This window comes from Nothoprocta perdicaria, unplaced genomic scaffold (assembly GCF_003342845.1).
Source record: "Nothoprocta perdicaria isolate Ctin4 unplaced genomic scaffold, notPer1 scaffold_190, whole genome shotgun sequence".
Taxonomy (NCBI): Eukaryota; Metazoa; Chordata; class Aves; order Tinamiformes; family Tinamidae; genus Nothoprocta; species Nothoprocta perdicaria.
This window is the reverse complement of record NW_020455094.1, coordinates 399,203-426,661: the sequence shown is the minus strand read 5'-3', so window position 1 is coordinate 426,661 and position 27,459 is coordinate 399,203. Positions and strand designations below refer to the sequence as shown.

The 27,459-nt window shown below is 37.1% G+C and overlaps 1 protein-coding gene across 1 annotated transcript; it reads left to right on the top strand.

Moving 5' to 3' along the window:
* Window positions 1–1,644: 1,644 nt before the first annotated feature.
* Window positions 1,645–25,647, top strand: SLC13A4 (solute carrier family 13 member 4). Its single transcript, XM_026037109.1, has 16 exons — window positions 1,645–1,743; window positions 7,014–7,142; window positions 9,671–9,807; window positions 10,380–10,561; window positions 11,637–11,691; window positions 13,305–13,344; window positions 14,007–14,084; window positions 15,532–15,722; window positions 16,748–16,867; window positions 19,576–19,677; window positions 20,272–20,373; window positions 21,376–21,473; window positions 22,733–22,863; window positions 23,147–23,308; window positions 24,863–25,000; window positions 25,510–25,647. Exons 1-16 carry the CDS (start codon window positions 1,645–1,647, stop codon window positions 25,645–25,647), a joined length of 1,902 nt encoding a protein of 633 aa, XP_025892894.1.
* Window positions 25,648–27,459: the final 1,812 nt, after the last annotated feature.

The window sequence follows — 27,459 nt, the reverse complement described above, 5'->3', positions numbered from 1 at the left end:
GCAAAAGTCCCCGATGCCTGTGGCAAACCAGAGGTACAAAGGGCTCCTGTCTGTGCCTGAGAACTCAGCGTGTGGATCCTTTCAAGTAGGTATGGAAATGCAGAGGCCTCGCCACATCCAGAGATGGAGAGGTATCACCACAAGTGGAGGCCAATTGCCAGCTCTCAGTGCAGCACCCTCAAGCTGAGATAATTTTTACAGATGGTGCTTGCAGCATGATATAAACAGCTATTGCTTCTATTTTTTTTTACCTTACAAATCATGCGAAAGGCATAACTAAACATTATTTTCTCTCTATATAATAAATTGCTGAGAAATAAATCTGTGTGAGATGCTTTTGTCTGATGCTCTGTGAAGGTGATAAGTGACCTGAACAGGGTTGGGAGCATGGGCGGTCTTAGGCGTGTGGCTTCCAAACAGGGCAAATTGATATTCACAAGCTATGTGTGCAACAGACCAAGGGATTCAGTTCTTAATCTCCTGTATTTCCTGTCCCACAAAGAGCACTCGTAACAGAAGAACTGCGGAGAGATTTTCACCTCCACTAGAAGACCAGAGCAGAAAGCCTGAAAATTCTTAATTTGAGTCTGAATCCTGCCATTAATGGTGGTGCATGTATCAGTGCAGAGAAGAACCTTATGAATAAATAGTCTTCATGGATTAGGATGGAATGATCGTGGGAGAGTAACAGGTACTGTCTGGGAGACAGTGATTATTTTTCATCAGTACTGGGACTTTGAAGTAGTAACAAATTTCTTGGCAGTGAAGGAAAGGTTTTATTTGTATATTTCTGTGTGTGTGTGTGTGTGTGTGTAAGAAAGAGGAGGCTGCTGATTTTCTCAAAAGTTCTGACTGGGTTTTGGATAATGGGTGGAGCAAATGCTACTTTCTACATTCCTCATTTGTGTTTTAAATTTGCATGAAGCTTTTTAGCAAGCTTTTCTTTTGAGAACAAGTCTAATCTGTGTTGGAATTACTGCCCGTGAATTCTAAGCTCAAGACAAAAGTAGGGTAAAGGTAGATTCAAAGTAGCAGTCAAAAGAAGTATAACGAAGAGAGAAAATGTGAATAGAGCAGGTGATTTTTTAAGTTGTTTAAAGAAGAGTACTTGTAGGTTTGTTTGTGTTCATTGACCTATAAGTTGTTGGTATTAATCATTTTCTAGAAGAAAAGAAATCTGTATTTGAGACGTTCAGACTAGTAAACAGGAGGAAAGCAACTTCAGAAAATCCTGGAAGCAGCTATAGAAATATTCGACTTTGTTTATGAAAACAGGAACTACATTACTGCAAATGGAAGACAATGGAAGAGAAATGTCTCCAAAAACATGGGGATGAGAAGTAAGCGCTGCTACACTTGTGATTCTGACTTTAAAATAAATATTGTCCAGAGATCATTATGCTCCAGCTTGAAAACTTCTGCGTGTTATGTTGTGATAATCATTTGGATGAGTTGGTGAGTCCTACCTAAACTGAATGTCTTTTTAATAGAAAAATCATTAAATCTTATTTTCAAAACATCAAATTGAAGAAAAAATAAATTAAGAAAGGCACTTTTACATGACTAGTTGGGCAAAAGTGAAGGAGAACTTGGAGCTGAAACTGGAGTATCTGACGAGGAAGAAAGCAACTGAAGTAAAGGAGTATGGCAATGGTGAAGGAAATTCTCAGATCCAGAAATCTTTTGCTGGTTTTTCTCATTCCACTTCTGCTGCTTCCTTTGCCACTCTTATATCCCAGCAGTGTAAGTACTTTTTCATTTTGTTTCTTAACAAAGTCTCTGAGTGCAGTAGAGTGTCGTGATGAATGAATCTGGAGTAGGTAAAAAGAAAGGTGAGGATCTAAGTAAACATTGCTCTTAGAAGTATCAGGGACTCAGATCTGAAGAATTATGAAATAAAAGTCACAGAGTATTCATAACTGTCATCTCGAGTCATGGCACAAGCAAAGTTGAAGAACCATGAGTGAAGCAAAGTGAAGCACTATTTTAAGGCAGAGATTTTTTATTATTATTATTTTTGCAAGAGTGTGCTTGTGTGAGGGGAAACAGAACAAACATGACAAAGCTTTCTTTCAGTATAGGTATTTAAAACGAATACTTTAAGAGTTCTTCTTTTTTATTTGTAAGTGTGTATGGTGGGATTTTCAATTTAGGATGAACTTAAAGGACAGCAGTTCAGAAGAGCACAGCAGGGAGCTAGGTCTCAAGAGGACTATGGTCACATAGGACCATACACAGACTGCACCAGGTTAAATCAAGCGTAGACACCTTAAGCACAGCATTGCAGCTCTGGCAGTAGCTAGTGTATGATGGCTCAGAGACATAGCGAGCAATACAAAGGGGGAAACAGTCTGTACTTAACGTGCAGAGCAGGAAATAGAAATGAATTTGTTTGTATCTCCAACACTGTTTAGGAGTTGCTGCATATTCTCAACAATTCTTTATGCCTGTTTCTGCAGTTGCAAGGCATAGGGTAATGGTGTTTTTCTATCTTACAGAGATGGTGATAATTAACTTGTCAGCATCTGCAAGATATTAAAAATGCTGTAGTTGCGGATTCCATAGAGCTAGCAATATATCTGGCCCAATGGTGCACTGATTTCCATTCCCTTCTATGACCTGCTATAGGTTACTTCTTCCTTCCAGTACCAAGAAGATTTATGAATAGTACTGCTTTATCAAATAGAAGTGGAAGGGATTAGAAACTGTGCAGCACTTTACAAAAACAAAACTGTAGGATTTTGTTTGGAAAGAGAAACAAGATTCACAGAAAGGAAATGTGCCAACACTAGAGAATTGTACGTTGCACTTTAGAGTGAGTTTTCCTGCTTTGAACTTCAGAGCGCATCTCCTGGCTATGCTGTTAAAGTGGTTTTCCATTTCTTCTGCATGGAGGGGGCTCAATTGACTCTTACTACGTGGTCTGAGGCTGCTTTTGCAATCTTGCCTGACTTGCATTCCGTCAGCTTTTGCAGGTAGTCACACTTGTCTCTAGAGAACAGCAAGTCTTACCTCTTTATAGAAGCTTGTTTTAAAAGTCTTTCATCTCCCCAGCCCACTGGAAGAATGACGTAAGAATAGATTCTCTCTGATGTGTTCATATGGCACTGTAACTATTACATGATCTATATCCTCTATGATCCTTACTAAAATGTATTATTCATGTTAGTTCAGTACTGGATTCAGAGGCACAGGAAGCAATAAGGAATACCTTCAATAACCTTCAAATGGGAACTATGATATCATCATACTTATTTTGAAACAACTTCAGTGACAGTTTTGCTGCAAGAACTGTTGCTATATGGAAGAGGTTCCTCTGTATTATAACTCTATAGTTCATGTTGCTCTTCTGTAAAGTGATGTAAAAAGCTATCAGACTGTATTTTATATCCACTTTTTGTAAGTCTGAATGATCACAGATGGTCAAAAATAACCATGAAATTGACCCAGAAGTATTAATAATGCCCTTAAGGACATATTTAAACCTTAAAAACTCACTTGACAGGACACTCTTCGCCTGAATGCAACCCTGTGCAATGTGCTCTAGGTTAACTCCTTATGTAGTGGTGTTGGACTAGATGATCTCCAAAGGCCCCTTCTAACCTTAATCATTCTGTAATTCTGTGTGATTCTGTGATTGTGTGTAAGTCACCTGCAATATCAGAAAGTGTGCCATGGAAACTGACTGCACCATGGATGATCTCTTGAGGTGCCTGATCCTGTGGCTACCCAGAGCCCATCTGAAGTCATATGCTCTGTTCCTGAGCTCCTCAAGAACCAGCCAGAGAGGCTAAAATGTGACAGACATGCATCATCAGGTGATGCTGACACCTCAAGTTGCAATGTCAGTGGGATGGACCCTAAGGCATAGCATGTGCTCTAAAGAGCCACTCCTAGCATGCTTTAATTCACCTGAGGTTTAATTCACCTTAGGTTTAATTCACACAAGCTGAAGGGAAGGAATCACAGTGTGATCCCTTCCATTCAGAGATGATAATCCAAAGTCTGCTTTATTCTTTGACTGATTAAAGACATGACTGCATGCAAGATATGCAAAACACATCTCTAACTGGGCAAGAATTCAACCCAGATTTTATTCTTCTTTCGAACCACTCTGAGATCCTCATATACTTTAGTGACATCAGAAGTCATATAGGAATATTTTATCTGTGGCTTAGTTTCAGTTCCTCTTTTCCTCTCCTTTAAGTGATTAAATGAAGGTAGGTTATAGGTCCTCCAACCATCTTATCCTAGCTCATTGCACTGTGTTTTCCTACTTCCTGCTTTAAGCCCGTAGGTTGGGTTAACAGTCATTTTCAACTGTACAAAAAAGGAGAAGCTTGAAAATAATTAGTATTATGCAATTAATATCAATCCAATACTTAGTAGACCTAGTAACCATTAGTTAAATATATAACTTTTGTTCAATATTTTGTTCAATAACTTTTGTATGATTTCTTCTGGAAACAAACTGGTTTAAGGAACTCAGAATAAATATCAGAAAATAATAGGTTTTTAGCAGAGTTCATCCAACTTTGTTTCCCCAATACTTGCTATCAATTTTTATGCCATTTAAAAATGTATTTTCTGTTATTTTTCTTTGTAAACTGACCACAGGTCAACTTTTAGGTTACACAAAGATTCAGTGCCCATTCCAACCAGGTTTTGATATAGATATGATGTTTCCTTTTTTCTATCCCATTACCACTATTAGTCTACTTTATCACTAAACATGAAGGGCAACAGAGAGTAACAGTCTATGCTCAAAGGCATTACAGAAAATTATGGAACAGAAGAAGAAATAGAAGAAGGATAATTTAAAATTATTTTTAAATAATATTTTAAAACAATTATTTAAAAAAAAAACAAAACAAAAACAAAAAACAATGTAGTTTGTTAACAGGAACTAATAATAATAAAAAAGTGTTACACAGTCACAAAGATGACCCTAATTCTGCTTTCTATGGAATATTAAGCATGAAATCTAATGTAGCAAAAGTTTACTAAGCAGCGAGTTGGCTAATGCTTTTCAGCCAGTAAGCCTTGTGATCCTCACCTAAAGCAATATTGTTTTCCTGTTGCAGATTATTTTAAAAATTATGTCTTTTAAAATTAAAGATTGATGCTGCTATTTAACACCAATTCTTGGAGTTTCAAACTATAGAGAAAGGGCATTTCATAAAATGCTTGCTCTGTAATATATTAATATGAAAAAGAAACCCCCAAACTCTGGTTTCATCCATCCTCACGTACTAACAGTTTTAATAATGAAGCTCTAACTCTAACACATTATTTTACTGTATTTTGTTAAAGGACCTGATTATAGAGTACTAGTGAATCATGTGAAGAGAAACAAATAGGTACATATTTGTACATGATCTGAAATTTCAAATGTGCTTTTCTAATCATGAAGGAACAATCCAAACCTTAGTTTGTCTACTTGTCCAGTAGCACTTCAGACACTCCTTATAATCCTTAAAGTCATTGGAGCTTATTTGATTCAATAATCATTATTTTTTATTTTGATTCAATAATCATTATTTATATAATTATTTTTCCTGATATTCTCATTTCAATTATTTTTGTGAGGTTATTTACTGGAATCAGAAGTATTTAATGTTACATATTTCTCAAACATGGAACAGACCTGGATCTGACAGCTAATACCAGGCTTCTGAATAAGTCTGGCTATAGTTTTCAAATAAGTAGAAGAAATGACTCATAGAAATCTGTCTTAATGTTTTCTTGGACTGTGTTTGGGCTATTATTACTATGAACTCTAATAAAAAACAGAAATGGAGTAATACTGCCCTGCATTACATAATATAACCTATAATGGGTTTAGATAAAAGCTGCTAGTTCATTCCAATGAATTTAGATCACTGCAGAGTGGTCAAGAATTTGCTGCCTTATTTACAAAGCTCATTGCAAACCAATGGATAGTCACATAGGCTCATTGATTTGTACAACCATCTATTGAATTTGCTCATGTGACATATTGAAAGCTGCTTGATTTGGGAGTCATCCAAACAAGAAACAAAAAATAACTAAATTATTTTTGACCACAGTTCAAATAGTCATCTATGAACAGCGGATTTTCTAAACACTAGCCATTGCAAGTTAAGAATCAACAGATTTGCTCTGTTCTGAAACATGCACTGAATGATGAGGAATGGATAGATTTTTAGCTGTTGTAAATCAGTACAGATCTACTAGACTCCATAAACCCATCAGTTTACCCCAACGGATAGAGGAAATCTTAGAATTCTAAGCATAACAAACTGAGCATCTACTGGATGTCATAAATGAAGACATATCTACCTGAAAAAAAAGAATCTTTTGTGGACTAGCTGTTTTGTTTGTTTGCTTGTTTGTTTTTCCTGTAACATGTGAGGTAGATGCCATTTTTCTCCTTCACAAACTACGGGTTCTTGCCATGACACTGTCAAGAATTTCCATCCCAGAAACTTGGACAGAGTAAATTTATTGGATTAACTTGATGGTTTTTAGCCTGTGCCCCCTAAGTCCTTTGGGTCTCTGAGCTTCTCCCAACGTCTTTAGAAATTAATTAAGAAAATAAAGCCTATTTTACATTTTAGACTTGTGTACTATCTAAAAAGAACAGCCTTTCAAGGTATTTCTTGAAGCAGCCACTGTATAACTTTATGGTTACAAAATGCATAATGGTTATAACATGCACTGTATAACTGCTATGATGAATAACAAAATTTCCATCTGATCCTGAAAACTCCATGTTTCTGGGCTTGTCCAGTGTTGAAGAAAAGGCCATGTAGCAATAACAGGTCCACATGCTCATCCAAGGAGTCACAGTTGAATGTGATGGCCTTCAGGATGGCAGCCTACATTTGGATAAAAGCACCTCAGCAGGTTCTTGCCTGGTCCTAGCGAAGCATTTTTGGTCCTCAGCAGGATAAGCTCTCTGAACATATTTACAAAATCTTCCACAACAATTTAAGGTAATAACTTGTGACCACAATGATTTCTCCCTACAGGAAGCTTCGTGTGCCTATGTGCTGATCGTGACAGCTGTGTACTGGGTATCTGAAGCAGTACCTCTTGGTGCCGCAGCCTTAGTTCCTGCTTTCCTATACCCACTTTTTGGAGTCATGAAGTCCAGTGAGGTCAGACCAGAGTCAACTTTTTTATCGTATTTTTTTTAATCTCAGTCAATTATTTGAATAAAACTAGTGGACTATCAGGACTAAGGAGTTTGAGAGAAGAGGTTTACTTCTTAAAATTTGTACCTTGGGCAAACCTTTCTTCTACCAAAGACGGACAGACATAGGAATGGCCAAGAAAGGTATCTATCCTATCAGCTAGTATATCACCAACAGTTCTCAACCCCTATTGTATGAAGATATTCCATCTTTCAATTCCTCCAAAACCATGTTTACAGCAATTATAGTTTCCTTCCAACTTTATTTATTATGGATGATGTCTAAAGCAAAAGGTTATGTTTCCTGAAGACAGTATTAGCATGAACTATATAACACTAACTAATTTTATTAACTAGGTGAAAGTCTAAACCTTTTTCTTAAGGCATCTTAACCTTAGCACTGCCTTACAACTATGAGTTCTAAGGTGAAAGATGGGCTTGTACAGATAAACTCTAGATTTACTTATTACAGTCTTTTGAATGTCTATTTCTATCGTAATAAATGAAGAAGATCATTTGATTCTGTCCACAAATTTTTTTCTGCCTTCTTCTTGTCTTTTTTTTGCGGGGAGAGGATTGTCCAAGTTATTTTGTAGGGACTGGAAATGCAGATAAGAACACAGAATAATATATAACAAACACAAAGTTGTTCTAACACAATTTAGCTCAGGGCATGTCCATAAATGAATGTAGTCAATAATGAATCAAGAGTTTTACAACCTGTTTCACTCCTCTTAATGGTGTAATAGCTATGTAATATAACTAGGTTTATTTTCATAACAACACATTTAACACATTTTTTCCCCTTAACATAAAGTAGTTATTCATTAAAAAACACCACAGAAGATGCAAAATTTAGGGGGAGCCTGAGAGAAATATAAAATAGTATCAAATTAAATGAGTGAAACTGCTGCAGAGAATGTATTATTTGCTTAAGGAACAGAAAATAGAAACTTAGATTTTTTAAAAAGTGAGTCTGATGCTGCTGTAGTATTTCCATTCTGCTTCTCTAGTGTGCGATAGAAGCGCAGAATTCCTGCCTTGCAGTTTAAGCCTGACATGACTCACAGAGGCTTAAGCACATGAGTCTGTATGCTCCGTGTGTGTGTGTACGTGAGAGTTTATAAGAACATTAGTATTCACTTGTTTCTCCAAATTGACTGTGAAGGGGATAAAGAGAAACAACAGATTCTTTGTGCTGCTGGCTCAAAGATTCCTTTCATTCAGTTCAAGACCTTTTTTTATGATAACACAGCAGGGAAATAAAATTAATGAAACAGAGACTAATGGAAGAAAGCCAGAAAACTGATATTTAACAGTTCTGGCACACAAACATGACAGACAAGCCTATTTAGGTCACCATGGGGATTTCTTAAATAAATATAAATCATGTACTTACTACAGTAAGTGTTAAGCATTCACAAAACACCATTGGTGTCGTTCTTGCACTTTTGTGGAGACATTGAAGAATGACTGAGGACAATGGAAGAAATGTTGCTCCTGCTAAATTTAATTGTGTCTATTTGCCGGACCCTACATTTGGTTAGAAGAACAGTTTTAATTTGAAGAACCAATGTTTTTAGAAAAATATGCCAGAAGCAGCTATGAAAGAATTCATTAGAACCAAATACAAAACTCATCTAGACCCTGAATTTTCATTTATTTCTTTTAATTTTCTCATTAAGTTTGCATTCACATGAAAGTGTACTTGTGCATTCATGTGTCTATGTCTGTATGTGTGTATGTTTTCATTTGTTTCCTTTGTTATTTTTGTAGCACGTTCACAGAACATCTACTGATGTCATTGCAAGTCTCATGTTTGACAACGCTGCCTTGAAGTCCCATTCATGGTCTCTTGATTTTTTTCCCCACATCAGTTATTGAATTTTTATCATCCCTTTTAAATTTTTTTTTAAATTAAGTTTTACATCTTTGTTTATTAAAATGCAAATATTTTTCCACTGTGAAAACAACTAGCACACAGTTTGTGGGTCCCAAAAGCTTTTTTTTTTTTTTTTTTTTTTTAATACTGTAAGTTCTAGAATAACCATGATTTTTCCAACTGTTGAGAAAGACATAAGACATTATGGCAATATACCCAATTACATTTCCAGAATGAAAAAGGATGCGATTGGATGCCCTCAGTGCAGTTTCTTTGTGACTGTTACAGTTTGGACCTACCTGGATATGATTAACTCCATGCAACAAACATGCCACTCAAAGCAATAAGAGCTCTCGCCTTCTTTCCAAAGCTGAGAAACCCTCTAACAGTGGGTAAAAAAAGTATGGTTATTTTTAAGCACCAAATTAAATAGATTAAAGAGAGAATTTTGACTGATGAATTTTTCAGCTTCTCCAGCTCCCTTTTATTCTTTCTGTAGAGAGAAAAAAAACACATCCTTCTACTCATACAGTAAAATTATGTTCTTTACCTTCCCTGAAGGGTAATTACTGCTGTTCTAATTGCATGGTTCCTGCTTGCCCTGAGTGCAGGTGGCTGCTGAATACTTCAAGAACACAACTTTGCTCCTTATGGGTGTGATTTGTGTGGCAGCTTCCGTAGAAAAATGGAATCTCCACAAGAGAATCGCCCTACGCATGGTCATGGTGGCTGGAGCTAAGCCAGGCATGTGAGTGTCTTTGACTTCAGTATAATTTGCTATTGTCAGCAGCAGGTTAAAACAACAAATAATACCTCAAATTTCCCCCTCCACAAGGAAAAGTTGGCTCTGTTTTGGGTAACTGTTTCAACCCAATCAGCATTCAGAATTTGAAGGCTTACACGTTTTCTCTCTTTTTCACCTTTAATCCATCAGCATTTTGTCCCACTGCTTTCAGTTTTCTGTTGATTAACCTATTAGTCTTTGCTCTCTTTTTCCCTGTTACTCAGCAAAACCCAAAAGTATTCTTAAAGTAACTTTGAATGTCCTGAAAATCACTAGTTCTCACCTCACACAATGACTTCCAAGTGGGAACAATGGGTTTCCAGTGCTGAATTATCTTGTGCTGGTTTATCTTGCTGAATTCAGCTGAATTATCTTGTACAGGCAGCATTTTATCTGTATGCAGAAAGGTATTTTGGCATTCACAGAGAGAAAAAAAAGATCCAATATTATTACTTGACTAAAGGAAATGTTGGACAAGGAGGACCCCTAAAATTTATGTGAGTCCCTCAGGAAGGTTTCATTGCATTGTGTTCTAGGTTGCTTCTTTGCTTTATGTGTTGTACCACGGTGCTCTCCATGTGGCTTTCCAACACATCCACCACAGCCATGGTGATGCCAATCGTGGAGGCAGTGCTCCAGGAGCTAGTGAAGGCTGAAGAGGAGCATGAGGTCATCAGTACTGCAGGCAGCACCATTACTGAAGAAAACAAGCCAATAGGTATTTTCCAATATATCCCATTCCTTTCTCTCTTCCTTCATTAATCAGTTACTAGAATAGTTGATGTATATTATTGAAGTTCTACTGAGGTCAGAGATATCTGGCTGTACTGTAAAAGATATTGGCTTGTGTTGTTTCTTTTTGCATGGTGATTTCTTTCACAGTTTCAAGATGTGATTGGAGGATGGAGTTAGGTGGATTATTTAGATTGAATTAGAAAATGTACTGGGTTCATGGGTCCTAATTTCTTATGCTGTAGAATTTCTATGGGGTCTGAAGGAAGGGATGTGATCAGGTGACTAAAAAGCACTGGGAAATCTCTGTGAATAAATAGAAAGAAATGTAGCAGAGAATAGGCTACTCTGGATCCTAGAGCTGCCTGGGCCATCACGTGCTTACACTTTCCTGCCCTTCTGGGCTGTCCAGTTGAAAAGGTGGCAAAAAACAATCTCACTGGGACAGGTAAGATGTCTAGGGTTTACTTTGTTCATTTAAAACAGAGTTTTACTGAGTGTACACCAGTCAGTCCGGTGATTATAGAAAACTGGGACGGATGACTACTGGCACATCAACAGGCTGTGCTGCCATTGAGATAAATCTGTACAGGCTGGAGAGCTGGGCAGAAAGGAACTTTGTGAAGTTCAAGGCAAGTGCTGGGTCCCTCCCCAACCTGGGAGGGAATTACCCCATGCACCAGCATAGGTTGAGATTTGACGTACTGCAAAGCAGCTCCACCTGGGAGTCCTGGTGGTCAACAAACTGACCATTAGCCAGCAATGCATCCTTCAGGCCAAGACACCCAATGGTATCCTAGAGTGCATTAGGAAGAGTGTTGCCACCAGGTCGAGAGACGTGAACCTCTCACTCAGTCCTGTTGAGGTCTGGAGTAGCCAGAAGAATGTGAATAGGACAATATAGCACAGTAAAATACTGAATATCCTCTGTATTTGGTAGGAATTCTTCCTAAATTTTGTTTTCAATAACTTCTCCATGCTCAATGGTGTGTCTCTAGACTGAAGCCCAGGATCTCAACTCAGTTCTCACCTCAAGAACTGCTTCTCTTCGTTCATTGCAGGTCTCAGTGAAAAGCACGGCCAAGCTTCCCTGGAGCTTATCTTCATCAATGAGGAGTAAGAATGAGTCCTGTACATCACGACTGGAGATTTGAGCCCAACACAGGTTGCAATGAGATGGACACAGGACTAGAGCCAGGAAGGGCAAACAGAAGCATCCAAATTAATGTTTTAGATGTGATTGACAACAAAGGCTTGTATGAGAAATGGGATTAATGTAATGGTTTGGCTCTCACTCAAGCTCACCGGTATTAATTTATTTTTAACACTATGGTCATTTTAGAGGGAAGGGAAATGTTTCTCAGGTTTTGAGTGACTTTTTTTTAAATTGATGTCTGCGTTTACGCTGTGTGAAAGAATGCTGTCAGCAGATTTTTATTTCTGTCCCCTGAAAAAACAGTGATGCAGAGGATCCAAACACGGTGTGGAGTGCTCATAGGTCATGCCTTGGGGAAGACACTTACAGAGAATTCCATAGGAAAGCCTCAACTGCCAAGAGCATTCAAGAGAGAGGTGTCAAAGCAGAAGGGTAGAAAATGTAAAATAATTATTTTAATAAACCCAAAGTTCTCTAAAAGCTTGAAACACTAGCATTTTTAATCATGTCTCTATTTTGGGTAAAATTTTGGTCAAAACCAGAGTGATCTAAGAAATGACTAATTAATTTCAAAAAATAACAGGCATTTTGGGATGCATGGGAGAATGTACCAAACTATTGTGCAGGGCCTATGCTATCACGCAGTTTCTAGGGAATACATTACTACATGAAGCAAGAATAAATTACAGTCCTTCATTCAGTTCTATTTTATTCATAAATGTGCAAAAGAGAAGCAAGTTCTGATCACATATTTTAAAATCTGATTTAAAGTAAGCCTTATCATCCTATCTGCACATCTTGATGGTTTCAGGAAGCTCTGAATAGTTTAGTTATTATCTGAAGACTAATACATTATCCCGTAGTACCTCTGCTGTTTTCTGTCTTTATCCCAGACATGTTTTCTTGTGCATTATAGAACCAAATTCTTAGGCATTTTGCCATTAATCTCTTTAAGCCCTACTGAAAGGTATGTAAGGGACATTTCATAGCAGATATATTATTAAGACGGTATTGTTTGAAAGACGGCTTGAAATTTGACGGAAAAAAAAAATAGCTAATTCCATTTTCTGGAATTAAATACGATTTCTATGTCAAAGTGAAAGTTCAATTAATTGTTTGCTTGGTCCAAAAGCCTCCCAGGACAGATTTTAGTGACAGCTGTAATGCAGGATGGGAAGGTGCTCAGAAAAACACTGAAGAGGCTCTTGTAGGAAGAATGAGAGTAGGACACGAGAGACAGCGCTGCATAGCCCAGTTGTTCAGTATACCGTGAATGGGGTCCATCCTTAGAAAGGAGTATACCATCAGGAATGTGTATTTTTTGCTTTCAAGGAGGTAGAGCCCACATGCTACACAGCTAGAGCTAGAACTATGGAATATAAGCATTCTTCTTACGTATCTACTCAAAATATGACATATGAGGCACTAAAAAAAAAATGGTAGTTTTTGCCATTTCAACAGATACTAGTTCTTCCATGGATGTTGCATTTCCCACTCAAGTCGTGTGAGCCTTTTGAGGGAGAAAAAAGGAGGGAGGCTTTATTAAAGTACATTTTCCTTTCTTTGTTTTTAGTGCTACTACCACTGACTTCAGTTCCTTGATGCATACTAAGGTATTGTCATAGTTAATATCTGTATCTCCCAAGCTACACTCTCTTGTAAAGCAACCGCCATCAAATCGTCACACTCAGCAACACATATTGTGGTTCCTTTATTTCAAACAGGAAGGAGTGATTGCTTACAGAGATGTATATATTACAGATTGTCCTACTTCGTGTTTATCTTATCAGTCTGGTTTCATAGATCAAGATGGGGAATACTGCTCTGTAAAGTTTATTTTATATTTTAACAGAATACCTGAGATCCAGCCAGCAGACCAACAAACTGCACACAAACTCTGTGTTTCTTGCAAGTTCAGATATGATATTTTGCTGTCAAGTATTACCAGCTTCTGCAGCTGTGGCTCATCAGACAGACATATCTAAAAAATCATGGCTTCTAGCAAAGAGTCTGTTGATTTTAGCATATGGTAGGGGGAGAGTATCAATATCTACCATAGTCTGAATTTGAATATAATTTTAAAATAAAATGACCTATACCTTTAAATCTAAGCATTTTGATTCTGTTTGTTTTGCTTCTAAAATAAAGTTTGCAACTGAAATTATAGTGGATCTCTAGAGAAGCCACTATCCATGATATTTACAAATCACAATCAGTTGTAATCTAAGTGTCTGTTGGAATAAAGACTAAACTAAAGGCATTTGCTTCCCCATAGAATATGAATAGTGTGCACATGATAGCCAACTCTGTTGAAACGGTGAAGTCCAAAAACAACAGGCAGCATCTACCTCAGGTAAGGAGATGTTAACCACAACAGGTGAGGAAAAGGAGAGAGATGAACATCATCTGCTTATCATGACTTCATATTTTTTTTTCCTTATAACAAGAAATCACTGTCCATCACCTTAGAACAGTCAGGGCTTGATCCTATGCCAGTTCTTGTTCCCATTTAGACTCCACCAACACAAGTATTTTCAGAAGATCTTCTCTCAGTAAGATATCTCCCAATGGCTAGTATTCATTTACATTCCACTATATATTCTTAAATTTAGCTTTCTATTTGATTGTTCTACCCACTTGCTTCTGCAAAGCTTCTCCAGGAAATAGGTCAACACAAAAGTACCATTTGCTGGGGCACAACACCCTACTGAAACTAAATCAGGCTTATATCCTTCAATTCTTCAAAGGATAGATTTGGCAGTCTTAGTATCCACCTCCTTTTTGTCTTGTTCAACATCCCTTAAAATCCTCCAATACATCAGTCCATCATAATATTTCTTCCACTTTTTTGAGTATATCCAAGGAGAGATGGTTATTTGGATTTCAATTAGATGATCAAAAGTAGATGATTAGAAAAGCCTTGGCTAAAATCAACACATATATTTGCATTGATATTTGAAAAGAATCTAACTTCATAAATCCAAAAAAGTCTAATTCTCTCCTCCTGGTATATAATTTCCTGTTATACCCAACCCATTTCCCATACACATTCAATGATTATTTTGCAGATCAGAAGCTCACTTCACTTTTAATGTCTGGAGATTTGAGCAGGAATACTATCATGGGGATGATGAACCTACCACATAAATCCAAATGAAAACTAAGCAAATGAAAAAATAAATCTGTCTGGCTAACTTGCTGTCTGATCCTAAATTGCAGCCTTGGGTTGTAGGTGATTTTGGCTTAAGATATTTTATCTTTATTTCCAGTATTACAGGTTGATTTACCAACATAGACCCTTCATGGTCCCTGCTAGGAGACTATTGTAAAGAAATATTCTTTACAAGTAATATTTTCTGACAGATTTTTCTCCCAGACAGTTATCATGCATTTTCACCATTCCCAACACTCCTTTCCCAACTAAAGACTCTTAGAGTAAAAAAAGTCCACTAAGCACTTGTTTGGCGGCTGCTCGTAAGTCTCAAGGATTATAGATTCCTATTCTGCAGCTCACAAAGGCCCTCATATCCAGCTGAGATTCCAGTGGAGCAGGGCCAAATTATGAACAGAAGTCTGATTACAATTTGTCCTACATTCCTGCCTCAGACCAAACAATTACAGGCCCACGTGCAGGTTTCTAGTTCTGATCCCAGATAATCCCCATAAAGAAAAAAAAAAAAAAAAACTTGCTCCCTCTTACATTAATCTCTTATTTCTCTGGAAACAGTGTCTTGGTATTAGACTGGGCTGCGCTGCTGTAATAATCTACTGTTTTCTTTGGTGAATGTATCTCTTTACAGGCTCAGATATTGGTCCTGCCTCCTAAACCCACAGAACTAGACTTGAGCACTAAATATCAATATCAATCCAGACACGATCACATGGTCTGCAAATGCCTCTCACTGAGTATCTCCTATGCTGCAACCATTGGAGGGCTGACGACCATCATAGGAACATCCACTAGCCTCATATTCTTAGAGCACTTCAACAAGTAAGTAATATTGTGCATGTGTGAGGACGGTAACTGCATCATTACCTCTTCTGTGGCTTTCTAAGTGGGTTATTAACCTAAGAAATCCACTTAAGATAACATATTTGAAGGGAAATTTTCTTCTTTCTCTTACCTAAAGTTGTTAGTAAGGGCTAATGACCAATGACTGAAACTGGGAGTTTTAGTTCATGAATACCCATGTCCTTCCCACCATTCCTCAAGATATGGTAACATTTTAGTTTCTTCAGCAACTACTTTGGATATTTCTATCAGATTGCCATGGAGACAGCAGGCACTCAAAAACATCAAACACTAACTAAAATCATGCAAACACAACAAATAAGAGAAAAAGAAATGCATGTTAAAAAAAAAAAGTCACAAAATCTATCTCAGGAGGCTCCAGGCATTCTTAGAAAGCCAGTTCTGACGGTGAACTTAGGACACAATGAGTGGCACTTGGATTGCTTTGACTGGTAGTGCAAAAATAAATGAATATAGAAACACTGCCTTGCACCTTTGCTTCAGAGAAGAGGGAAGCAACTATGTGAACAGCTAAGTGTTCGCTTTATCATATCCGCCCAACACTCTCAAAGACAGGAGTTTTGCCCCCTTCAGAAGAAGCAAAGAGGTAGGACTGTTGGTATGTCTCCTCATGCACAGATGTACAACTAAGCTCAGATCTTAAGGAATTTTAAGGAATTTTAAGGAATTTTAAGGAATTTTAAGGAATTTTAAGGAATTTTAAGTTGTTTAAACAACCCAAACCATCTGCTCTAAAAGGCTTGAGGTGCTATATTGCTCATTGCCATGTCACATATGGTTAGATTCTTTGGAAAGGGGCTTCACTATGCATGTGCAATGCTACTGTCACAAATGCATCCTGACACAACCTTCCTACTGTACCATGACAGATTTATATATGTATATAAGTGTGTGTGCATGTGTGTGTGTATATGTGGTCATACATGTTGGAGATACCTGTTTTTTTACTCTTTCAATTTCTTACGCAACTTTTTCCTTTACAGTCACTATCCAAATGCCAAAGTGGTGAATTTTGGCACCTGGTTTTTATTCAGTTTCCCCATCTCACTCATCATGTTGGTACTGACTTGGTTTTGGATGCATTGGCTCTTCTTGGGATGCAAGTGAGTTCAGGTTACTAGAAATGTATGGATTACAAAAGCAGAACAAAGATTCTCCTGGTATCAAATTACAAAAATGAAATCAATACAGAACCACTACAGAAGATCATCTTGTTACTTATCAGAGTTGTATAGGCAACAGAATATGATATTGCTGCTTGTGAGTGGAGTATTGATTAATATTGCTGATTGATAGAAATGCTTACTACACATTTCACTGATTTTTGATTCATATAACAGTGGTCCTATGCAGATCAAAAACACTGCTGAGGTCAACAGAAAAAAATAGTGCAAGACAAGAAGTTATTTCTCAGATTTCTCCCCAACTCTATGAAGTTAATAATAATCATAATAAATAGTTAAAATAAATATAAATAAAGTAAATATGAATAAAGTAAATATACTCCATATATATTTGCCATTAAAGTAAAAAGGATTCATAGCCAAAGAGACAAATACCCAAATATTCAATCACTTGCTATCAACAAGTGATGAAACAAGGAAAAAACTCTGTCTCCATTTATACCACATCTTCTTTTTGTAAAGGCACTCAGCAAAGTCAATGAAAATCGACTAAATGTGAGCATTTAGAGTGGATTACTTAATGTGCATTAAACTATGGTGGAGACACGCTAGACACGCTTATTCAAAGTAGTCTTACTTTGATTTAGTTTACTCTAAATTAAGCTTATCTGACATCATTCATTTGTACCACCTAGGATAATGTGTAAGATGATAATGATTTCTGCTTGCTGCTGACCTTGACAAGATTTCAAGATTTCAAGGTTATTTAGAAGTCAGTATATATGTCCTGCTCTCATTCAGTCCTCTGGGTCTTGTAGCTCCAAATTAAAGGAGAAAGTAAATCAGACTTTTTTCCTAATCTTAAGAGAAAACAGGTTCTAACATGATCCTCTTTTTTTTTAATTATAATAATTGAAATACCATATTGCATCCAAGATCTCATGCTGATTAATGCTTTTCCAAAGATTACCAGAGACTGAAGCATTGTTGACTTATTGAGAAGTGCTACTTGATTCTGAGACTTTTTAATCTGAGTCCTGTTCAATGCAGTTCATTAAAGAATATATTTTTGAGGACTTTTAGTCTAATGATCTGCTTTCACATCTTAAGCATGGCAACCCATATAAAATGTTGAAACAGCAATCTAATTCCTATATGTAATGTTTACTGAATTCAAGTAATGTGATAAGTACACATTCTTTTCCTAGTAAATAGAGTTTCATCACTCTACTGTTGATTGGTTCATTGGAGCAATATGTCTGGCTTCCTTTTGCCTAGAAAACCCTGTGGCAGACTCCGGATTAGATCAAAGGAAAAGGAGAACAAGCCTACCAAGTAATTTATTCCAGAAAAGCAGAGCAAAGACTAGAGTCACTGGTGATTAGAAACATGCATAGATATTCACTTCCAGAAGTGCTGGAATCCACTGCTCGTGGATTTTCCTGAAGTCTAATAGGAAGGTTTGTAAGGATAGTCAACCTCTTGGACATGGAGAGCAATGCTAAATGTGACAACAACAACAGTGTTGCATAGAAGCCCAATTACAATGGAAATGAAAAGCCCCCTAAAGACATTTTTAGATCAGACAGTGTCTATCTGCACCTTAAACTACTCAGATCCCTTTGAAAATCTTGCTTGAACCAGACAGAAGGAAGGATATCTCCTTCAGCAAGATATTAAAACAGCAAGAAACACAGACCACTCCAAATGTATTTTTGTCATTGAAGTCCAGCTGCTGCATCCTACTTCAGCCTATCTTAGTTGCAGAAGTTTCCCAACATACATTGCACTTCTCTGCATTACAGAATATTCTGGGGTGTGTACATATATATATATTCATATATATGTGTATGTATGTATATCCTGACATAACAGAGGCAGAAGGATGGAGAGCTGTGACTCAAAAAACAGCTAAATGTGGTTTGAATACCCAGACTTTGTTAAATTTTGAAGGCAACCTGCATAAACTGAGGTCTTCACACGATCCATTTAAATGTAGTACAACTTCAAATGTATTCACCACTGAAAGGGATTTGTGCTTCTGTTTTCTTGATTGAAGTACAGACATGTTTCTCCAGGACAAAACACTACACTGATTGCCTTGGCATCTGTGGCAGAGACAGAGCAGTCCTGCACTGACTGTGTTTAATTTAGAAAACACTAGAAATACAAAGAGAGGCCTTCTCATTCTCCTGGCCAACTGATGAAAGCTACGGGGATTTCCAGAACACCTTCACTCACTGCTTAGCATGGATCCCAAATATTAAGATAAACGTGGGCTCAAAAGCCATGCTGGGCCTTGTACGTGTTGAACTGGAAAATGCTCTCAGTGGAAACCATGCAGCTCCAGCACAAGAAAATCTATTATAGAGATGACCTGTGTCACAGTCTTTTCATGGAATGGTGCAGACTGGTATTCCATGATTAGTCATAGCCGCCCAGGGACACACAGCCTTCATGCTGCCTTCATGCTGCAAGGTTTCTCACAAGTCCTGGAAAGCAGATTGCCCAAGGTCACACGCAATAACTTCCCGTCCCATGACCGTCAGTTCTTGCCCCAATCACATCTTCTCCCAATAGCATTTGGTAACTAAAATTTTCATTTTGCTGTTTAGATGTTAATTTTGTTTTTACATCTTCTTTTCACGTGAATGTTTTCTCTAATCTTACTCTGCTATCTACTTCAGTTTTAAAGAGACGTGTTCTGTGAGCAAGAAGAAGAAGACCAAACGGGAAGAAATGTCAGAGAGAAGAATTCAGGAGGAATATGAGAAACTGGGAAATATTAGGTAAAACACCTTCCTACTTCAAGAATTTGCCTCTCAGGGTTTCATTTTGTCCTCTGCATTGCTTTTGGGTTCATGCAGGTTATATTTAACCTGTCGTCGTTGTGTTAATTTATCTCATACTTATTTTGATGGACAGAAATTAACTATTAGCAAAGACTAATCTCCCATCCTAAGAATTCCTTTCCTCCCAGTGAGCGATTATCCTTATTGGTGATAGCAAGCAATCTATTGGTGACAGCAAGCAAGCAAGCAAACAGTAACAAGAACTTTACCTTGTTACAATATTTTGTCTGACAGTGATGCAAATACATGAAAAGAAAATATAAATATTTTTCTTTAGAAATTTGCCATGATTCATTGAAATGTAAATACAGACACTAATATATTTAGCAATATTCTTTATTGGGTCTAGTTGCTTAGCAGCTAGAATCTTTTCTATTTTACTTAGAAGTTGTTCCCTTTTTATTGAGAACAGTTTCCAATTCCTTCTGTAATTAGCTCTTCGGTTTTCAAATTGACATTGGGCTTGATTCCTGTTTTTTTTTTTTTTATTTTNTTTTTTTTTTTTTTTTTGTTTTGTTTTTTTATCCCTAGCTATCCTGAGATGGTGACTGGGTTTTTCTTCATTCTAATGACCTTGCTGTGGTTCACACGTGAGCCTGGCTTTGTACCAGGATGGTCCTCTATTTTTGAGAAGTAAGTGAAGTTCCTTAAGCAGAAGACTATAGGCTTGCGTGTGCTAACTTTCTGCAATAACTTGTGTCTGCCAAATGTCATTAGGCCCTTTTGATCAGGTGGTAAAAAAAAAAATTCCATTCAAAATTAAGGGATTTTGTTTTTAAAACTACATCTGTTTTAAAACTACATCTAAAACTACATCACACAGCAGTAAACTGTACTATTCTTTCTTATGAAGATAAGGCGAAGGTAAAATAAACAAACTTCTAAGATAATAAAAGGACCATACACTGAAGTTGAAAACTTGTAATATCAAACTTGTATTAAAAGTAGTAATGTACTGTATTACAGTACAGATTACCATACTGTAACCAACTGTAATAATGATTTATAATTATATATTGAATAGTGCAAATATTATATTATAAATTACATTTCATAATGTAATATTGGCTAAATGATTTGAAGTGAATTTTTTTTCAGTTTCTATTGTACCAAATTATTTTAAATTTTCATTCTAGTCAAGATAAAGAAATAATTTCTACTATTGGGATTTTGTGATGGTCTTTGGAGTTCAGCACACCTTGTACACCTCAAAACACTGCATTTTGAATATAAGTATTTAAAGTTAATATTCAGAATCGATTTACAATTCAGGATTATTGGGCTTTTACCTAGAATGTGTTTACTGTTATTTGCTTCTAGTAAATATAATATTTTCTATTTCTCTGAGTTAATAGTTTCATAAACCAAAACAGATCTTATTTTCTTATTTGTTTGTTAGTTTGGTTGTTTTTTTCTTTCACTGCAATGTTAATTGCTGAATGGAGGCAGTTTTATAATGGAGGAAAAAAGATGTGTCCTTGATATGGAGGGATAACTTTGTTAAGGATTGTTACTAAGACTTCAGATGTGGAACTACATCTTCACTCTTCACCTATCATGACTGGCTTGGAGCCATGTCTCTTGTTGGGGAATGTCTCAGTGCATTTTTATGACAACTTCATGTTTCTTTCCTAGACAAGGCTACCGAACTGATGCCACTGTCTCCGTATTTCTTGGTTTTTTCCTTTTCCTGATTCCAGCAAAGAAGCCATGTTTTGGAAAAAGGGGAAAAGGTGAGAAAGATGTGGCAAGAATAAGATATGACACATTTTTAACACCTGTAAGGATTTTTTCTTCTCTCTGTTAAGTGGCACAAGAACAGACTTTTTATTTTTGTGGAAGATCAGGGTTCACTTTATCCTCTGATACACTAAATACATTCTATATTAAATCCCATTTCCTCCTATATTACCTCGTCCTACATCAAATCCCCTTTTTGTGCCCTATATCATGTATTCTCATCCAGCAGGTAAGAAACAGACCTTGCTTTTATCTCTTCCATAACCACCATCTCTTCTGTGTTTGTCCTGAGATACCAAAATCTAGGAAAGAGATTCATGAAAAGCTAAAACAAAATTCCATATTGAAAACTGTAACAGATAGATCTGGAAAATTCCCAAAGATAAACTTTAGTAAATATTTTGGTCATTATTTGTATAGAAGAAGTCATTGATAATCTCATCAAATAGGTACAAAAGACAGTAGATACAGGAGACTAAAAAGTTCGTTTTTTTCCCAATGCAGCTCTCACTGTGTTGTTGGTAATAATAATTACTGTCATTTCACATTCACATTTTCATAGCACACTGAGGTATCAATCAGTTTGCTATGTTAGGCTTATAGCAGTTACTTACGAAAATACAGCTTCCTTCCATTAGGCTTTTTTAGAGATTACAGCTGTATCTGGTGGTGATGGGTTTACAGTTGGACTCAATGATCTTGAAGGACTTTTTCCAACCATAATGATTCTATGATTGTATGTTTATTTCTTATACAGAGATATACGTAGCAGTTAGGAGGAAAAAAAAATAAATTCTACTTCAACAAAAAACTAAGGTACCTAAAAATAATTCTCTCATATAAAACCTGGCAACATAAATTAGCTTTATCAAGAATTATGGGTAATTACTGAAGAGAGAAAACACTTCTATTTGAGAAAACATCCGTCTTTCCTCTTCTTTCTAGTCTGCAGATAGTTAGAACAAAAATATATATAAAGGAAGAATTTCTTTCAAATACGTATACTCTAAAACATAAGGCTTTATTCGAATCATCAGAGCTGTCAAGGGAAATTCAAAGCATTTGAAATCAGTATGTTGCATTTCCTCGGGCTCAGAGAAGTAGGCTACTGTTCTCTTTCTCATCTATTTCACAGATATTTCTCCAGATAAATTCCATGGATTTTTGCATTATTTTTGGTGTGAAGTATGCAAAGATCTCTGTAAAAATGCCAGTGTGATATATGTTACACAATTGTTTTATTTTCATATAGGAGAAGGTGAAAGGTCATCAGACATTAATACATTTGATCCAATCATTACCTGGAAGGACTTCCAGAAGACCATGCCCTGGGAGATTGTAGTGTTGGTTGGAGGCGGTTATGCCTTAGCAGCTGGATGCAAGGTATAGAATTAGATTTTGTGCCATATTATACTCTTTTTAAAAAATGGACTTTTTATTACTCTAGATCACATGCCAAAGTAAAAGAAAAGATCAGTTTTGGGCCTATTCAATTCTGATCTATTGCCTCTAGGCTGTGCCTGTCAACAACTTATGCTATTTATCGCCAAACTTGTGTCTTCTGTATTATGGACAACATTATATTGGGCATTGAACTGAAATCTAGCTCACTCATAAAAAGAAGTGAATGTATTTAATAATGCTTGCATTTCTGTCCTTTCTCCAGACATCTGGCCTCTCCACATGGATTGGACGCCAAATGCTGTCCTTGAGCAGTCTTCCCTACTGGGCTGTAACGCTGCTAGCCTGCATTTTGGTGTCCCTGGTAACAGAATTTGTTAGTAATCCAGCAACCATAACCATCTTTCTGCCTATTTTGTGCAGCATGGTGAGTAAAAACAATGCCTTTTTTAGTCCCTTGTTTTCTGACAGGCTCACGGGGATACTTCAGGGGGCTAAGTATGGGCTAAGAGCATCAGTTCCCAGCATCAGTTCCCAAGCTATTGCTCTGTTGTCTCGGGTTTAGCAGAATTACCCAACTCTTCCAGCCAAAAGCCCAAAAAGCATATGTTAGCACCAAGAAATGCATTCAACACCTCTCAGGAGAAGTGAAAAGTAAAGCTCCTGCCCTAAGGAGAGTGTAATCTAAATATGAGGGAAGGTGAAGATGAGAAAAGCAGCAAAATATGTGGTGAAGCCAATACAGAGCTTGAGGGTTGGAATACTCTTCAAAATGTCATTTTAAATGTGTTCTTCATGAGTTAGTGGACACCTACTAACTACTTGTAAGAAAAGAGCGTATAAGTGAAATTTATGTCAGGTTGAAATTTGCTAAAAAAGGTAGCCTGGTAAGCACTCTGGCATCCAACACAGAAAGCAAACAGAGGCTTGTAGGGGACGCATAAAGTCAACAATTGATGACAAAGGCAGAGGAAAGAGCTAGAAGTTACATTCTAAACTGGAACAGCAGTTACAGAAACCTGTCCTAATTGCTTGTATGTAATGAAAAGCTTTATTTACCAAGAATAAATCATATTTCCCTATTAAAATAGTTGTATTGAGCTGTCCCAAGTATGCTACATTGAACAGCTCTGGGATAATATGAAAATATGGTCAGTTTGAAATAAGCAATTGCATTAGAATGGCTTGTGGATCAAATCCATCCCTGCTCAGCATATAAAGTCTCTCCTAAAGGGAAATTTAAAGCAGTAATCTACCTTCAGTGCCCTTATCTGCCCTCTTAAAGTAGTCTCTCTTTTTGACTGTAATAGAAGCTCACAGATGTTTCCCTCTCTGGAATGAAGTTAGCACTCCCTTTCATTCTAGTATAGACCAAGTCTATAGCAATGAAAATTCAAATGCAAAATTTAACCACTACTGAACGATATAGTAGAAGAACAGTTCTTTGGACTATTCTAAGGAATATTCTAACATTGTTTTTTCCTCACAATCTGAGTTTGGACCACAAACACCTAGTTTCCCTAACCATAGTTTGAAAGGACTGTAGACAGTTTTCAGTAGCTTAAGCATCTGAAGGAAGTTCCTCATGTCAATCTGTTGTAATCTCTCTTGGTTGAAGATTGAAAGAGCACTGAGTGACTAGAGAAACACAAGAAACAACACAATGACATGGAGAACAAGTGGGAGAGAGGGTAAGAAAGGTCTAACAACAGCAAACTCCACCTTCCTGAAGTGTGAAATGGCTCAACAAAAATCTGTGGAAAGTTACAAGCTTTAAAACCTACCACTACCCAAAAAAAAAAAAAAAAAAAAAAAAAAAAAAAAAAAAAAAAAAAAAAAAGATTGAATCTACTGTTAGGTTTAGAAGACAGGAAATGGAGTTTTGCAGAATCTTATTATCATCACATAAAGCAGAGACGGTCTTTTCATCCTAATTACAAGCAGTGATGGTGAAACCTCTCTTCCCCCTTTCTCCTTCCAGTCAGAAACCCTGCTTATCAACCCTTTATATACCCTGATTCCTGTCACCATGTGTATTTCCTTTGCGGTGATGCTGCCAGTGGGTAATCCTCCCAATGCCATTGTCTTCAGTTATGGGCACTGCCAGATTAAAGATATGGTGAGTCTTGAAATCAGGTATATCCTCTCACGCTTCATGTTTTTTTAATTTATATGTTGGTTTAGAAAGCAGAGTGCTTGAGGAAGCTGGGAGATTACAAGAAATGAGATCTGTCACAGAGTTCCGTACTTAATCATGTAGTCACTCTCCTATGTGTGGTTTAAATCTCCATTCTGACTGTGTGATTGAGATGTCCAAGTGCCAAACTGAGAAGGCTCCTGATGAGCTGCATATGTCTCTGATTATCACTCCTGAAGTCTCCCACAATACACATTCTGATGCATAACGTTCTTTGGGATTTTTATGGCTCTAGAAATCAGTATACATTACCACTGCACATAGAAATCAATATACTAACATCTTATACATAAAGTATATTCTACAAAAGGCAAAATGGGCTTGTGCCTGCCCTTTTTTCACCATGCATCCTTCTGCCTTCTTCATTCCACATTGACTATGCTTGATCAAGTCATCATTTGTCATGCTCTGTTATGTTTCTTTTTTTGTAGGTGAAAGCTGGCCTGGGTGTAAATCTGATTGGTCTAGTTGTTGTCATGGTGGCAATCAATACATGGGGAATTAGACTTTTCCAGCTGAATACATTTCCAGAATGGGCAGCAGTCAGTAACATCACTAGCCAAACATAATTTGCAATGAAAAAAAAAAAACCAAACAAACCAAAAATGTGCAAGACCAAAGTGAGTTGGGACAAAATATTTAATCTAAATTGCATATCTGGAAGAGAAAACTTGTATATATAAGAAACCTGGAGTCACGGTGAAACCATGAAGAAAATCCATGGGAGGATCATCTGCATAACCTTTCAGTTCTGAAAAGTGACATGAGTTTAAAACAGAGATCACCTTTGATGTGTTGTTGCTTTCCCCGTTCTGCCATAATTCTGAACAAAATCTCTCCTCCAGATTTTTAGTCTATAATTTTTTGTTTGTTTTCCCAAGCTCTGCAACAGCTACATAAGCTTATAAAACGGGGGATTCCAGTGACAGAAGACAAGTATACACACTTCAGTGTGCTCAGTAAAAGGATATTCATTCCTGCCATTTGACTCCTGCAGTAAATGAAGGCTGACTTATTTCCAACCCCTCAGTTTTCCAAGCCTATTTAGAAATGCAGATTCTTCTTAACCCGAGGTGAGTCATCACTGTACTGGAAAGCCAAGTTTCCAAGCTTTCCACATGGCCTGCAAAAAAAAAATATAGCTACCATGCTGGCTATAACAGTTGAAAGGGACAGTGGACACCACCAAACAGATCGGAAGGACCACTCTTCCAGGAAGTTTTTTCCACAGCACAAGTACAACAGTTTATATAGCTTTATATAGCAGAATATAGCAGTATTTGCATCCACAGCTTTGGAAAGGAGAGAAAGCTTTGCTTAGTATCTCCTTTCCATATTATTGCACTAATATAGGAGGGCTTTTTACAGCAGCTGAAACCGTGACCAGCAAAACCTTACATGGCCAACAGGCTTATGGCTCTCCTCTCCCTTGGACTGCTAACTAGATACAGACCTGTCACTCCCCTGACAGAGAACGTATGATCCCCTCCACGGCAGTACACACTGCTGCTCCATGAGAAAGAAGGGAGCGGGTTGGGATGGAGTGACACTGGCGTATCTCCTCGCCATGCATACTCAGCTTAATGTCATACCCACCTGCTCTCTAGCAGCTGAGAGAACGGGAGCTTCAAACACAGCAGGCCATGAAATAAGACGGATAAAAAAAAAAACAAAATGCCAATCCCTTTAGCATCTCAACCATTTGCAAAGTGAATACCCTGCTTTTCTGACTGGATTCCTGTGATACACAGATAATTCTGTTTTATATTATCTCTTGGTTTTAATCTCTTTTTTTTTAATGTTGTATATTAGGATAATCAGACTCCATGTTATCATATGCTTGATATATATATTTTAATGAATTCTTACACTTCCAACTTATAATCAACAATCTCTAAATGTTAGTGTGAATACATGTTAGTAAAATAAATTATTCACTACTGCATATTCTTGTGTTCTGTATGAATATAAACCTGATACTTCTCAACTCATAACCACCAAGTCCTAAGGAGGCAGTGCTAACACAGCAGGAGGGGTTGGATTTCTGCTTTCTAAGGACAGAGATCCCACAGACTTGCTTTGTAAATAAACAGACACAGGAAGAGGTCATTGGTTCATACAGGGGAGCAGAACAGAGGAAAATCACACAAAAAAAAATCTTCACCCTTGTACTGAAAGCTGGAAAGGGCATCTTCTGGCAAAGCAATTTCTATTTCAAATATTTCTATTTCAAATTTCTATTTCAAATACTCACTGTATTTTTTCCCTGAAAAAGTGTTTCTGTATATCAGTGATTCTATGTATCAACACGCCTCCCCTATTTCACAAAACAAGACCCCAGCCCACCCTTTTCAACCTTCTCAGATGCTAGATTCCTGTGT

Excerpts from the sequence above, each read along its gene's own strand:
- SLC13A4 (XM_026037109.1), top strand. The coding sequence starts at position 1,645 with ATGGCAATGGTGAAGGAAATTCTCAGATCCAGAAATCTTTTGCTGGTT. Across the intron at positions 9,808-10,379 it reads GCTGGAGCTAAGCCAGGCAT|GTTGCTTCTTTGCTTTATGT; the intron begins GTGAGTGTCTTT and ends ATTGTGTTCTAG. Across the intron at positions 11,692-13,304 it reads CTTATCTTCATCAATGAGGA|TGCTACTACCACTGACTTCA; the intron begins GTAAGAATGAGT and ends CTTTGTTTTTAG.